The sequence below is a fragment of the Hyperoodon ampullatus genome (genome assembly GCF_949752795.1).
Source record: "Hyperoodon ampullatus genome assembly, chromosome: 13".
Classification (NCBI taxonomy): Eukaryota; Metazoa; Chordata; class Mammalia; order Artiodactyla; family Ziphiidae; genus Hyperoodon; species Hyperoodon ampullatus.
This window is the reverse complement of record NC_136926.1, coordinates 51,735,848-51,751,319: the sequence shown is the minus strand read 5'-3', so window position 1 is coordinate 51,751,319 and position 15,472 is coordinate 51,735,848. Positions and strand designations below refer to the sequence as shown.

Sequence of the window (15,472 nt, the reverse complement as noted above, 5' to 3'; positions counted from 1 at the left end):
ATGGGCTTTACAACCAAGAAGAGTAATAACAAAGAGTATTCCTGGATGAAGTGTTTACTGAGGACTAATTTTATAATTTAGACACACATCCAAAAATATCTCCTTCAAATACAACATTCCAACAGGATCTACCATGGAGGATTATTGTTCTGATGCCAGACAGTAAGAAAATCAGAATTATATATACTACTCAAATATAGGGATTTAGTTATCTCTGATGAATATCCTCCAAAAAAGGTATGAATAATTCACATTAACCCTTCTGATCTTCCTATGCTAAAACTGCAAATTAAGTAATATTTTACAAACTAATTTATTGAGAAAATAACATTATTTTCAGCAATTTAAAAAAATCTCACTAACATGGTTTAGAAAGAAAATAAGTTTCATATATGAAAAATGACTTACCCTCACATAAAAATAAAAAAGGAAAAATGCACATATCAGTTTCAGCTAGGGATCTGATACTTCTGAAAACCTAACCTTCGGGCTTCCCTGGTGGAGCAGTGGTTGAGAGTCCGCCTGCCGATGCAGGGGACACGGGTTCATGCCCTGGTCTGGGAAGATCCCACATGCCACGGAGCGGCTGGGCCCATGAGCCATGGCCGCTGAGCCTGCGCATCCGGAGCCTGTGCTCCGCAACGGGAGAGGCCACAACAGTGAGAGGCCCGCGTACCGCCAAAAAAGAAAAAAAAAATCTAACCTTCACATATGTGTGTAGTGAAACATAAGTAAATCAGCTAGGAAACCTGAGTATTGTTAAATCAAATATTTTCATTATTACTCACTTTCATTTTCTATAGTAAAAGTATTTTCTTTCAGTCTTATATTATCATCTTCCTGAGTTTCTAAAAATGTCGATTTTATATACAGCCTCCATATGCGTATCAGGCAATCTTGTGAACAGCTTGCTAGGAAAAGATCTCTACCTAATTAAAAAAACAAATTTTATTACGTTTAAAACATTCTATTCTTAAATTTAAGTATAAGAGTTTTTCTTCTACAATATACACATTTCTAGATTTCCTGAAAAAATTAGACTTTGCTTCCTATCCTTCATTCATTTGACCTATATTCATTTTCAATAACACTGACAAATATACAGACAATGCTAATAAATGGTTATAGTATGTGGTATTCCTATACAATCTACTAATTTCTACAAAGAACTTCTCAAGAACGTCTGCATGTGTAACAACTACTGTCCTCTCATAAATATCAACTTGTTTCATCCTCTACCAACCCAACTAATAGTGAATACCAGGGATAAGTATCCTCTTTTCTAATTGGGCCAATAGGAAAATGTTACATACAAAGAAAATTTTTAATTAAAACATACACAGGGGACTACCCTGGTGGTGCAGTGGTTAAGACTCCACGCTCCCAATGCAGGGGGCCCGGGTTCAATCCCTTGTCACAGAACTAGACCCCACATGCATGCCGCAACTAAGGAGCCAGAAGGCCACAACTAAGGAGCCCGCCTGCTGCAACTAAGACCCAGCACCACCAAATAAATAAATAAATAAATATTTTTTAAAAAAGAGGCTGCTTTGAAATTACACATACTTGTCCCCATTATATGTACTTTAGCAAAATTTCATACTGACCAAAGGCTGCCCATTCCACGCCTCTTATCCAATCCTCATGTCCAGATAGAAAAAGCACTTTCTGAAACTAGTAAGATGACAAAAATGATATGACTTGATGTAAGAATTTAATATTTTCATGTATATCAGTGACTTAATTTGGTCTCAGCCAGTCTGACTGCATTGCTTTTTTTTTTTCTTTTACTGGGAACACTATCTGATCAGACATCAGATAGAGCTCTCATTTGGGAATGAAAAATCTCATAATCATCCAAATTTAACTGAGCAATCCTGAGCAGATAATATCTGTAGTTCTCAAATACACTGAACATTCACAAGGTAAAATGACATATGCTGTGGACACAATATAGAAAAAAGCTGGGTGGCTGAACATTCACAGTCATTTTTAACTTTCTTACAAAATGCAAAGAAACAAATACCTCTGTTATTAACTAAACGAGCCTAGAGTTAACCAACCCTCTTTCTGAAACTTTCCTCTAGTTTAACCACTCAAATAGGTAAAGCCCAGAAGGACAAATAACCACTGCTAAGGAGGACAAAACACTACTACAGCATCTTCCTTCTCTTCTTCTCCACCTAACGACCTGCTTCCCCCAATGACTCTGGACCTGGTAGCCAAAGCAGCAGCAGTATACCTGGTGTTCAAAGAGTGAAAAACTGTTTAACCGAAGACTGCCAGAAAAGATTCTCCTATTGGATTATTTAGATTGGAACATCCTCAAAATCCTATAATCTAGAAATAATCTGTATTAAGATATGTAATTAAGCAGAACATAATTCTAGCCTCTTAAGAAACATCATTAATTACCTGATCATTTTGTTGAACAAATAAGTGAATTTTGCAGTCATCATCGCCACATGCTAATATTGGTACTGGTGGGGGGAAAAGAGGCATAGCTGTTAAGTATTCCATCGTATGTTATGACCATCACCTATGCTGGATCCTAAGCTCTAGGTAAAGAATCCTGACTCCTGCTTCCCACACCACTGAACAAATAAATTGAAAGTGCTCAATAAACGTCTTTAGGAATAAAATGAATATTCTAAAATGTTCCATTAAATGGTTACTCGGCAAAGAATGACTATTAACTGAGAATACTTTCCTTAATTCTGTGTCATTTACGATAGAAGGAGCAGTAAAAAGAGAAGTTCGAGAGCAAGATGGGAGCATTTAACTGTGTCAGCCAGAAGACTAACAAGAAATGTTGTTAGCCCAAGTGAATAATAAAATTTCCGGGAGAGCTACTATGAGCCCAGCATCAGGGCTACTGCACAAAGATTTAAGGGTATGCTTGTTACTTTGAGGACCCTACATTTTGAGAATTTGATAGTAAAACAAAATCCATGAAGTAATTAAAGAACAAAAGAGCATATAATTAACTATGTGGATAAAAAGTTATGAAAGGTGTGACTGTAAAATTAGTTTTCTTTAAATCAACTTAAAAAGAAAAAAAAAAAAAGCCAAAAACTCCAGTCACTTGGCCTCAACGTAGATGCAAAGAAATAAAATTCTATGTAATGAAACCAGAACGTGCGTAGTTCCTCCTCTTGGGGAGCCCTCGCACAAAGTGGAACGTCACGTGAGACCACAGAGTCGCAGCTCCTGCTGCAAAGGGCGAAAGAGCCTGGAGGCTTCCAGGCCTGGCCTCTCCCCACCAGGTCTGTCCTCCAGGTAACTGAGGAGGCATAAGACTGTCCGACTTGCATTGGCCATCATCTTTGTGGAGGATAATCAAAGATAGGTACAGATGGATTTCACAGCAAAAGGGGAATTTTTTCTTTGGAGATTTTAAGTGGTCTTAGACAAACTGTCATTACGCAGGGTGCTGTCATTACGCAGGGTGCTGTCATTATGCAGGTGCAGGGGCTGTCACCTTGAGAGAAATACTCATATGATCCATGTTCAGTACTTTCTCAACTTATCCCAGACCTTCACCTTCTATAGAGCTAGGTAATTTTCCCAAATTACATCTATATACATCGACAGTATATTTGATAAATAGCAGTACCAATCTTGAGTACATATTGAGTCACTTAAATTTTTAACTGCTACTAAAGTTTCTAATAGCCACCCCCCTTAACCCCCTTTGACCTTATGTTTTATACACAGGTCATTTGAATACTGAGAACAAAAGTATGTTATCCATGTCTCAACTTGTTTCCTGAAAACATTTAGACACAAAATTGAGATCCAGTGTGTTTTTTAGGTTCTGGTTGTATGGGGATATAAAAATACATTCCTCTTTTAATATACACTTAGCAGGATACTCACCATCAGTATTAGGCAAAAAAGACAAGCAGAGAGCCAGAGTGAAGCCATTTCCAAAGTCCAAGGTCTGAAGGCATGTCACTAAGAAATAATAAAACACATCATGAACAACTAACTCTGAGTGTATCCAACCTTAGAGGTTGGGTAGCATCATCAGATGTCAGCAGGGAGATGAGAGAAGTCAGTCCTGAGCCCCCAGCGATGATGGGAATTTAAATGGCCAATTTCTAACAAGGTTACAGAGAACAAAAAGACTTATATGAAAAGACTTTGAAGGAATTTACATTATCAAACAGTTTGGTAAAGAGGAATTATGGAAAAGTGCAAAAGAAACAAATATGTAGATTAGAATTCTAACATTTTTAAAACAGCTTGAAAGACTGAAAAATTACATGAATGCTCTTCTAAGTTGTCCTTCATCTGATAATTAAATTACTTAATTTCATTTGTTTGGATCACAATGTCTCTAAACTTACCTTCAGAACCCTGTTTAGACCAGACTCGAATAGTAGAATCAGAAGCAGCAGACACTATCAGTGTATGTAATGCGACATCCGATGCCCTCCTCTGGTAAACAGCATGCACTGCATAAACAGGTCCTTCATGGCCGTGGAGGTGGACTGCTTTTAAAAGCTGAATCACAAAGAATAACAAAAACATTATGATAAAAAAGGAATTATCAGTTTCACCTGCATTTAACTAGAATCAGAGGATTAAAGGTACTGTTAAAATGCCTGATCCAGAAATAAGTCCTCTCAACTGAGAAGAATGTAAACGTTTGAGAATCCTGCCTGATCATATTAACTATACACAAAATGTGCACACCCTTTGACACAGCAATCTCACATCTGAGAATTTACTCTGAGAGCAGTACTAGTTTAACAAGTAATAAAAGACAAATGCAGAAGGACATTCATCACACACCCTTTAGGAAAACTTCAATCAACCTATAAGTATTAATAGGAAACTGATTAAATAATTGTAGATACATATTCTAAGCCAACAAAAAGGATAATGCATGCTTATTACCATGGAAAGACATGCATGACGTTGACATCTTTGAAGAAAATAGGCCAGCTTTGTGGACTGTCCCTCCTCTTGGATTAGTCTGATATTTCCTCACGAACAGACTCAGGGTGTACATTTTGACGTCACCACTACATAAGTGCATCACATCAGGAGGCACAAAATGTCAGTTTGTCTCACTTTTAGTAAAATTAACCCTGATATTTTAGTAGAGGTAGTGTCTGCCATGTTTTTTCACTGTGAAATTAATTAATTTTTTTTTTGGTGGTAATATGTGAGATTATACTTTGGGACTGAGTAAATACTCTATTTTCCATCAAACTTTTACCAAGTATTTTTAGCATCCACTCATAATACTTACCTGTATTAAGCAGAGTTACAAAATGGAAAAATGACAAAAAGAACTGGGAAATCCCATGTTTACCAAGTCTTCTAGCTTGCCATGCAAGATTATTCCCTGCACCATCATTTCTATTTTGGATCTATTTTTTTTAGAGTTCCAAATATGTGAGATTCTACCACTTCCTTTGAGAGGTACCTTTTGTAAACTGTTGTCTGCTGAAACAGAGGTGTCTCTTAAATGTCTCCTCAATTATTTTCCCAATTAGTTAAGCAGAACTCTGCCACTCAAGAAGGTAATTGATAGTTACATATAAGGGTCTGTACACTAACTTCCTGTAATCATTAACCTTTGGCTTCTCTGAAAAAAACACTTTTTAAAACTCAAGTACAATAAAGTCACTTTCATGTATAACTATACACACATAACCATAGATCTGGAACAATGTTCATTAGAATGTTAAGTGTTGAAATTTTGTATCTTCTTCCTTCTTCCTATTTTTCTGTATTTAAACTTTACATGAGTCTGTATCATTACCCCCTGAAACATTAAATCTATAGAAAAACTCACTTCACATCTTTTTTTCTACTTTATTTATTTATTTTTTAAATTGAAGTATAGTTGATTTACAATGTTGCATTGTGCTAGTTTCTGGTGTAGTTATACACACACACACACACACACACACACACACACGTATTCTTTTTCATTATGGTTTATTACAGGATATTGAATATAGTTCCCTGCGCTATACAGAAGGATGTTGTTGTTTATCTATTTTATATATAGTAGTTTGTATCTGCTAATCCCAAACTCCTAATTTATCCCCACTCCCACCCCCTTTCCGCTTTAGTAACCATAAGTTTGTTTTCTATGTCACGTCACATCTTTTAAGCAGGGCTGCATTTCAACCATTAGAGAACCTTAAAAGCTCAAACAAAACAAATCTCTCAAGTTCACCAGCTTTTAAAAAAACGATGCCCACTGTTCAGAGACTCAAATCTCTCATTATACCAGCTTAGAATTATTTCCTTTTATCAGAAGTCAAGATGTAGTGAACACCTGTGTGCATGGAGATGCATACCAGAAGGAACCTTTAAGCCTCTAAGGTTATAATATGTGACTTCTTCCCCCAAATCCTCGTATTCCCTTCATCCCTCTTTTATGCCTTTCATCCTCCTCCCTGTTTGGCCTCACATTCTACTTTCCGGTCCGGTCTCTAAGTTCGCTGTCTGCCAGATACTCAGCCTGCAATCCTCTCTACTGACAGAAGCGTAGGGCAGCACTGAGGAAAGAGTCTTGCAAATCTCAACCCAAGGTCTCAAAAATGAGTGCTCAAATGGCTCTCTCTGGATTCCTCTGCCAAGGTAAATCCAAACAGGAGCTGCTTTGCTACACAACCATTAGAACTCTCATTCAAGTCTAAGTGACCCCACAATCCCCTCCTCCACACCTGCCCCCTGTCTCTGGCTGGCAATACAAGTAACATGTTAACAACTGAATTCCACATCTTCCCTCTAACTTGCCTATTCTGCTTTGTAGAAATATCTTTCTTCCAGAGCCCTGAGCCAGAACCCCACTCTTTTTGATTTCTCACTCCTCTACCCAATAGCTCCCTACTCCTTTGACAACTATCTAGTCTATGCCCAAATCATTTTCCTTCAAAACTATATCCCATATCTCTTCCTTCATATTTTTTTCCTATCCTAATTTGGCACACTCCTGTCATTCATCTTCTTTGGTATTCATACTCCACTGGTTAGAAATCCTCAATGACTTCCAAATGCCTGCCAATAAAAAACAAACTCTTGAAGCAAGTATTCAAATTCTCACAAGATCTTCTCCTTCTCTACTTCTCTAGTATTACAGCCCATAAGTGTTATCTAGAAACATTTCCCAAACTATGTTCCTCAAAGTTACAAGGGATACTAAAAGATCTGAAGGAAAAAAAAAAATCAGACTTGAAGTAAGTTTAGGAAATATTAGTTAAACAAAGATAAGCAGGTTTTTCCATATCAGAACTTTTCAGAGTCTTCACTATGCTCACAGGCATTGTGATTCTCTAAGAGAAGTATATGATATGCATTGTTGCTCAAACTTGACTGGCCACAATCAATAACTGAGAGATGAATAATTCTCTGAACAAGCTCTGGAAAGCCCTGCCCTTAAAACATCTTAGGCTTTAACACTGGATACTTCTGAGCAAATGGTCTCCTTTCTTACCTGCACTTTGATTCATAGATTTTCCCTACCTGGAACCCTCACCACTTTAATGTTTCCTAAGGAAATCATCTCACACTATCAGACCCAACCCAAAGGCCGCCTCTTAAATCTCTAGTGAACTTCCACGGCAGCATGGTTGTGGTACAGCAAGTGAAATCACCCACCCACAGAGCCACCTTTGTACTTCAGTTATTCAAGCGCATTTTGCCTTCAAAACTATGTACACGATTCATGAATAGGATCCTGCCTCATCTACTTCACCTTCCGCATGGCAGATGTTCAAACATATGATGCACAAACTTTACATTTTTAATCTTTGCTTGTGACTAGAAACAACCTAAATGTCTATCAGTAGAGGTCCATTCACACCCAGTATTGCACATTATAACATCACTCATAATTATGTAAATCTATATCCACGTGATAACTGCTGTCCTATGCACAGAGCAGTATTAATTTTTGCTACCAATGAAAGCAAGACAAACATCCCCTGTAAGAGGAGTTTGAAAATTATTCCAAATGATGAGAAATTCACAGAAATGACTGACAGCATATGAATACAGAGCAGATTACAGGGAAGGGTACAAGGCCTGTGAAGTATGGAAGATACAGGATCTGGATTACTGACAAGCAAGAATGAGGAAACTTCATAAAGGAAGAACACAGTAGAAATAAGGGAAAAGACTGAAAATAAAAGTAGATATAACAGTCATTTCTTATAACCATAAACATGTCTACCCACCTGATTATTCTCTATTTCCCAGTGAATCACTTGATTATCAGATCCTCCAGAAACTAATTCAGTAGAAGGAGCTGAAAAAAAATCATACCTCAGTAAACATTTTAATTCTTTTCCAGCTATTTTGAAAAATTTCAAAGCTATAGAAAAGATAAAAGAAAACTCATATACCTTTACCTAGCTTCACCAACTGTTTAGATTTTGCCATATTTGCTCAATTATCTTGCTCTCCGTATACACACACCCCCTTTTTTGTTTTTGACAAACGATTTAAAAATAAGTTGGAGGGACTTCCCTGGTGGTGCAGTGGTTAAGAATCTGCCTGCCAATGTGGGGGGACGTGGGTTCAAGTCCTGGTCCAGGAAGATCCCACATGCCGCGGAGCAACTAAGCCGGTGCGCCACAACTACTGAACTTGTGCTCTAGAGCCTGCGAGTCACAACTACTGAGCCCACGTGCCACAACTACTGAAACATTAGTAGCTGCCTGCCACAGCTACTGAAGCCCGTGCACCTGGAGCCCACGCTCCACAACAAGAGAAGCCACCACGATGAGAAGCCCACGCACCGCAACAAAGAGTAGCCCCTGCTCGCCGCAACTAGAGGAAGCCCACGTGCAGCAACCAAGACCCAAGACAGCCAAAAATAAATAGATAAAATAAATAAATTTACAAACAAACAAACAATAAAAAATAAGTTGGAGACATGATGACCTCTCATCCTTATTTTACCATATTTCCCAAGAACTGGAACATTCTCCTGCATTACCACAATATAATTATCACATTCAAGAATTTTAACACTGATACAGTATTGTTATGTAATACATAATCCATATTAAAATTTCCCCAAATTGTCCCAGTAATGTCTTTTATAACTTTTTTTTTTTTTAAGTTAGAATCTAAGGACCACACATTGCGCATTTGGTTGTCACATCTTTTTAGTCTCCTTTAATCTTGAATAGTTTCCCAGTTCCCTCCTTTTTTGTGACAATGAGAGTCCAGGCCAGTTGTTTTGCAAAATGTCCCTCAATCTGGATATGTCTGGTTGTTTCCTCATAAGATTCAGGCTAAACACTTTTGGCAGAAATAACATATATGAGACATTATAGTCAGCTGCTGCTATCAAGTAGTACATGACATATTTTTGAGATCAGACACATTTCAAAATAGTTCTTTTAAACATTTACAACTTTTTGTTGAAGATAGAAGAAAAAGGGAGTCAGAACCAAAAAAGGGGGAAATAATCTAACATAATTTTGGTTTGGATTTTGCATCCATTTGTTTCTTCTGGCTTATGTCTAGATAGTTAGGTTAAGAAGCTGGGGGACTGTCTAAAGAACATTACATTTATACTCAGAAGTCCCAGGTTCACGTCCTAACCCTGCTGCCAGCCAGCTGTGATCTTGGACTTTAATTTCTTCATGTGTCACAGAAGTTAAGCCATTTACCTAACTACATGATTTTGATAATTACTATAAGGTACATGAAGGTAATGTGTTAAAAATAAGACACTTTAAAAATATGAAATGGTATTATTAGAATTTTATATGTCACTGATACATGTGTTAGAAAGAATACATGAGTTATCTGACAGTGGAGCCAAATCTGAGAAAACCAATCATAATAGAGATTACAGTGATACACAAGCAGTTTATTCTATGTAACCTCACTTTTAAAGGGAAAATAAAACATACAAGCCCAAATTAATATTTTATAACAAATCCCTTTACTGAGATTCAAGTAGTCTTTGATGTCATTTGGTGGCAATTAATATAATTACAATTGTGTTTTAGTATCTGCACTAACAGACACTCTTTCTAAGATTTAATGGTTTTTACTGACCTACTGTGACTAATCCTGCATCACCAACTGAGGTAAGTAGTTTATTAAACATTTTTTTTCATGTCACAGATAAAAATCATAGCCAAGTCTCACTAATTCAAGAAATTCTGCATTTGTGCCTAGCTCAGAATGCTCTCAATACATATTTAATAAACAGAATAATAAATAAAATTAATTGAGAATCCATAAGAATACTACTGGAGGTATATTTAAGACATCTGAGGAAATTCCATAGGATTTTAGAAGCCCATCTAAAAGCATTCTTAATTAAAAATTGTGGAGCTATGGAATCTTAGAGATGGAAGAGACCTGGAGATAATCTAGTCCAGCAATTCTCATACTTTTTGATATCAGGATTCCTTTACACTCTTATTTTTGCAGGACCCCAAAGACCTTTTGTTTATATAGGCTATATGTACCAATATTAACCACATTAGAAATTAAAACTGAGAAATATGGGCTTCCCTCGTGGCGCAGTGGTTGAGAGTCCGCCTGCTGATGCAGGGGACACGGGTTCATGCCCCGGTCCGGGAAGATCCCACATGCCGCAGAGCGGCTAGGCCCGTGAGCCATGGCCACTGAGCCTGCGCGTCCGGAGCCTGTGCTCCACAACGGGAGAGACCACAACAGTGAGAGGCCCGCATACCACCAAAAAAAAAAAAAAACTGAGAAATATGAAAAATACTTGTTTATTAGTTTACTTAAAAATAACGATGAACCCCATTAACATAAATAACATTTTTATGGGGGGAACCTTGTATTTTCCAAAACAAAAAATTAATAAGAAGAAAGGCACTGTTTTACATTTCAGCAAATCTCTTTAACGTCTGACTTTATTAGAATATAGCTGGATTTTTATTATCTGCTTCTGTATTTAATCTGTTGCAATATCCCACACCATGCAGCCACTGGAAAATGGCACTGCATACTTGTGACGGAATGAGAATGAAAACTAGGAATAACTTATTATTATTATGAAAATAATTTTGACCTCACAGGTGTCAAGAATCACTCAGGGTCCCCTGATTCAGTCCAAACATTTACTTTTCATATGTTACTAAGATGAAACTGGGGTCAAGAGAGATGCAATGCCCTGCCTAAAAAAACAATAGTTTGTCTGTGGTAGAAAGAGACCTAACAAGCCAAATATTTTGAATCCCAACCTGGGCCTCAACACAGGCCCTGATTACAGGCTTTGGATCAAAAGCAATGGTGGGGTGGTGCCTGAGTAATGGGCTGCCTCTACCTTCATCCTAAGCACCGCTGTGTTATCCATGCTTCAATTGCTATAAAGTAAAAGTACAGGTCAGGTAGTTCACTGGGCATACCATTTTTCTTCTATTTTCCAATTGCATAATATCAAATAAGCTAATGCTAAATTAAGAAAAGTCAGATTAATACTTACAACCATCCTGCTTACAAATCCACTGTATGCAGTTGACTCGAGCAGTGTGACCATTCAGGTTGGTAATAACAATACTTTTCTTTAGAGAAGAAAACACTTGTTAGTAAATCAGAATTTATCCTACAGAGGAATTAATAAATTAATAAAAATCAGATTTCAGTGTTTTTGATGCTAATAAAAAGTTCAGTATTACTTCAAACAGAATCACCTTCCTTTATGAACTATTAACCATGGCTTAAATCAACCATTCACCTTTTAATTCATTCCTGCCTTTCTCCCCACTCCACATTCACTCACCTCTGTCCTCTTCTTGTCTGGGAAGCCTGTCCTGAAATCCCAGACCAGATAAGGACCTGCATTCCCACATGTCTTAGGGCCTACTTCTACCATGCTTGCACCAATTTGAGAATCTGGTTGACAAAAAAACCCTTCAAGAGAGGAATTCATGATTAATGGATACAAATTCGTGGCTCACTTTGTATGCCTTGGCTGATCTGGTGTTGGGTTCTTCAGCCTTAATGACCCAAGGTCACCAGGCCACAACTACTAAGGTCCTCAAACATCAGATCCCTTCAGGGCCTATAGCCAGGTTCCCTGCAGACCCTCAGATTGCTGCTTTCACCAATGTCACTCCACACTTGGGCTTTTCTTCCCCCACTGCTGAAGACTCTATGCCTACTGAGCCCTCCACTTTATAGCCCCTTTCTCTATTGATTGCTTAGAGCACTGGCTTGATACCTACTTGTATGTCAACCGGAATTCTCATGGCTGAGAAAAAGGTTTACAGGGGTAAATGTGCATAAACTAACGTACTTCACTTATGGGTTGAGGTTAGGAAACAATTTAAAGCATTTCATTGACTTTCTCACTAGAATCAGAACTCCCTGATGGGCAGGAGTTATTACCCATTATCTTTGTGTCATCACCACTCAGTTCAAGGTTAGCCCATAAAGGGTCTTCAAAAGTTCGCTGAATTAACATCATCCCCAAAACTTTACTTTAGCATCTGACGTGTTCTTATTCTTATATTTCATTAAATAACCAGCCAACAAATATTTAACAAAACAAAATAAGTACTTTCTAGGCTCCATATACTTTTTTTTGATGTTAAAATCCCCTAACGTGGCCAGCAGGTTATCATTAAAAATAAAAATGTGATAGAGGGCATGGGGCACAAACCCATTAAACAGCTGCAGAATGACAGGCTTCCAAAGCCTTGGTTAATAGCCACTGTAAAGTTTACCCTTGGTTTTAAGTGCTTTATCTTGCCAGTTAACAGTGCATGGTAATAACAAAACAAAAACTGGGAGGAGATGAGCAAGCACAAGATAAGAAAAATGAATACAATTTACAATTATTTCGTTTATAAGTTCAAATCTGCAATGGATATGAGGATGACAGAATTTTTTAATGGAAGTATACTTGATTTACAACATTTCAGGTGTACAACAAAGTGATTCAGTCATATATACATATATGTATTCTTTTTCGGATTCTTTTCCATTGTAGGTTATTACAAGATACTGAATATAGTTCCCTGTGCTATACAGTAGGTCCTTGTTGGTTATCTATTTTATATATAGTCGTGTGTATCTGTTAATCCCAAACTCCTAATTTATCCCTCCCCCCTTCCCCTTTGGTAACCATAAGTTTGTTTGCTATGTCTGTGAGTCTATTTCTGTTTTGTAAATAAGTTCATTTGTATCATTATCATTATCATTCCACCCATAAGCAATACCGTATGATATTTGTCTTTGATTTACTTCACTTAGTATGATAATCTCTAGGTCCATCCATGTTGCTGCAAATGGCATTACCTCATTCTTTTTTATGGCTGAGTAATATTCCATTGTATATATACACCATATCTTCTTTATCCATTCATCTGTTGATGGAAACTTACTCTGCTTCCATGTCTTGGCTACTGTAAACAGCACTGCTATGAACAATGGGGTGCACATATCTTTTCGAATTAGAGTTTTTGTCTTTTCCAGATATATGCCCAGGAGTGGGATTGCTGGATCATACGGTAACTCTATTTTTAGGTTTTTAAGGAACCTCTACACTGTTCTCCATAGTGGCTACACCAATTTACATTTCTCCCAACACTGTAGGAGGAGGATTCCCTTTTCTCCACACCCTCTCCAGCATTTATGGTTTGTAGACTTTTTGATAATGGTCATTCTGACCCGTGTGAGGAGAAACCTCATTGTAGTTTTGATTTGCATTTCTCCAATAATTAGCGATGTTGAGCATCTTTTCATGTGCCTGGTGGCCATCTGTATGTCTAGGATGATGGAATTTTTAATCAAATTAATAAAGCAGTGAGATAAGAAAAACATATATCTATCTCCTGCACTGCATTTTAATTTCCAGCACTTTACTTTTTATATTGAGGCTCCTTTTGAGAAGCAACACTAACTGCATTGTCCAAAATTAGGCAGGGGGGATGAGGTCATGATGAACTCTGGGAAGAATGCAGAAACTAGTCACTTGAGAAGTTTGATAGGGAAACGGCCAAGGGTGCAGTTCAGGGAATGGGTAAATCCTGCCTTACACCTAGTGCTTAGGGTCCCCATCCCCTATGACCTTTACCCCAATGGCACTCTCTTTAAAATGTCCATTCTCAAAGCTAAAACACAAGTGGTATGTCTTTGAAATTCAAGAAAACAACAGCTTATTTGGTAACACTAAGGGAAACACAGAAATGAGATAGCATCTGTGTGATAGCTTCAACCCATACCTAAATTGCACATTTTTAAAGTTCAAACTGATTCTTTAACAGTACTACAGTTCCCACAGGCGGCTTCGGAAAAGGTTGTCATCATTTGAGATTCTACCTGGGGCTAACAGGCCACTGGTAGGACATGGTGACCCCAGGCTGACGCAGCGCACGAGAGGGCGGGGGGCGAGTCCCGCTCGCCAGAGACAGACTCCTCGCCCAGACACCCTCCCCGAAGCGGACAGGGCAGCACACCCGGTCTCCACGCTCTGGAGCAGCGTCTACAGTCCGCCCCAAGCGCACCCAGCATATTTGGCCCCAGAAGCACACGGGGTCGGCCGTATGGCCACTTCTCTTACCTGAGGGTCATAGAGCACCACGGAACAGGACGTGCCGAAGGCCAGAAGTCCTCCGGGCCCGGAGCTCCAGCTCAGGGCTCCCCGCACCCGGTTCGGGCAGCAAAACACGTGAGAGGTCTCCAGCACGGGTGCCACCATGTTTCTGCCTGGTCAACGGCCGAAACCTGGGCACGCACTTCCGCCCTCGGAGCGGAACTGCTCGGCCGCCGCGTCTCCCGCTGGCGTTATCCGCACCGCGTTTCCAAGGCGGCCGGGGGCGGGACGGGAGCGACCCCACCCACCTCCTCTGCCAGTGGTCCTCAGTGCCTGTCGCCTCTACCAGCGCCTGTCTTCTGGATCTTGGCCCAGGGCACAAGCACGGCCTCCGTCCCAGGAGGGAAGACCCAACCGGAACAGCTCAGGACCCTCTAGAAAGACCCGGGGCTCGTGTGCCGGGGCGGCGGTAGGAACGTCCCACTGCCCCTCACGGCCGCGCTCCCAGCAGCAGACGGGGCTGGCTTGGTGGGGAGCCTTGGCGAGAGAGTCTCCGGCCTCAGAGGGGCTCGAGGAAAGAGCCCCCGACTGATCTCGGTGCTCAGAGCTCACCCGGACCGCGTCTCCGCCCCCTCCCGCCCTTGCGAGCCCCGCGGAGCCGGCAAACCGGCGACCGCGCGGATCCGCCTGCCGGGGACGGGGTGGAGCCGCACTGCGCATGCCCCGCAGTCATGGCCGGCGGGGGCGGTGGTTCCCGGCGGCGCGCTGCGAGCGGCGGTAATTAGTAATTGTTCTCCTGCTCCCGGGAGGCTACGGCGCGTTGGGTGCTGCTTCCCAGTGTCTGCGCGGCGGTACCCCGACCGAGGGGCAGCCGGGCCGATGAGATCGTCGCTTCTCCGTGCCGTGTAGAGGTTTTTAGGGAGAGAAGCACGGGCCGGTTCCGAGCCCTCCGGACCGCCGGCGGGA

The 15,472-nt window shown here is 39.9% G+C and overlaps 1 protein-coding gene across 6 annotated transcripts in view; it reads right to left on the bottom strand.

Moving 5' to 3' along the window:
- The window catches only part of ELP2 (elongator acetyltransferase complex subunit 2), a gene marked incomplete at its 5' end in the record, with an annotated part of 49,752 nt that extends 35,081 nt beyond the window's left edge, over positions 1 to 14,671 (bottom strand). For 3 of the 6 annotated variants that reach the window (XM_079717965.1, XM_079717967.1, XM_079717968.1), the window contains 8 exons: positions 789 to 925; positions 1,604 to 1,674; positions 2,416 to 2,480; positions 3,880 to 3,957; positions 4,353 to 4,509; positions 8,208 to 8,278; positions 11,453 to 11,531; positions 14,534 to 14,671. In XM_079717965.1, coding sequence (XP_079574091.1) covers positions 789 to 925; positions 1,604 to 1,674; positions 2,416 to 2,480; positions 3,880 to 3,957; positions 4,353 to 4,509; positions 8,208 to 8,278; positions 11,453 to 11,531; positions 14,534 to 14,671 — 796 coding nt within the window. Of the gene's footprint in view, positions 1 to 788; positions 930 to 1,603; positions 1,675 to 2,415; positions 2,481 to 3,879; positions 3,958 to 4,352; positions 4,510 to 8,207; positions 8,279 to 11,452; positions 11,532 to 14,533 lie in introns of all 6 variants that reach the window. The other 3 variants (XM_079717966.1, XM_079717970.1, XM_079717969.1) reach the window with 2 other exon arrangements.
- Between the last annotated feature and the right edge of the window lie 801 nt (positions 14,672 to 15,472).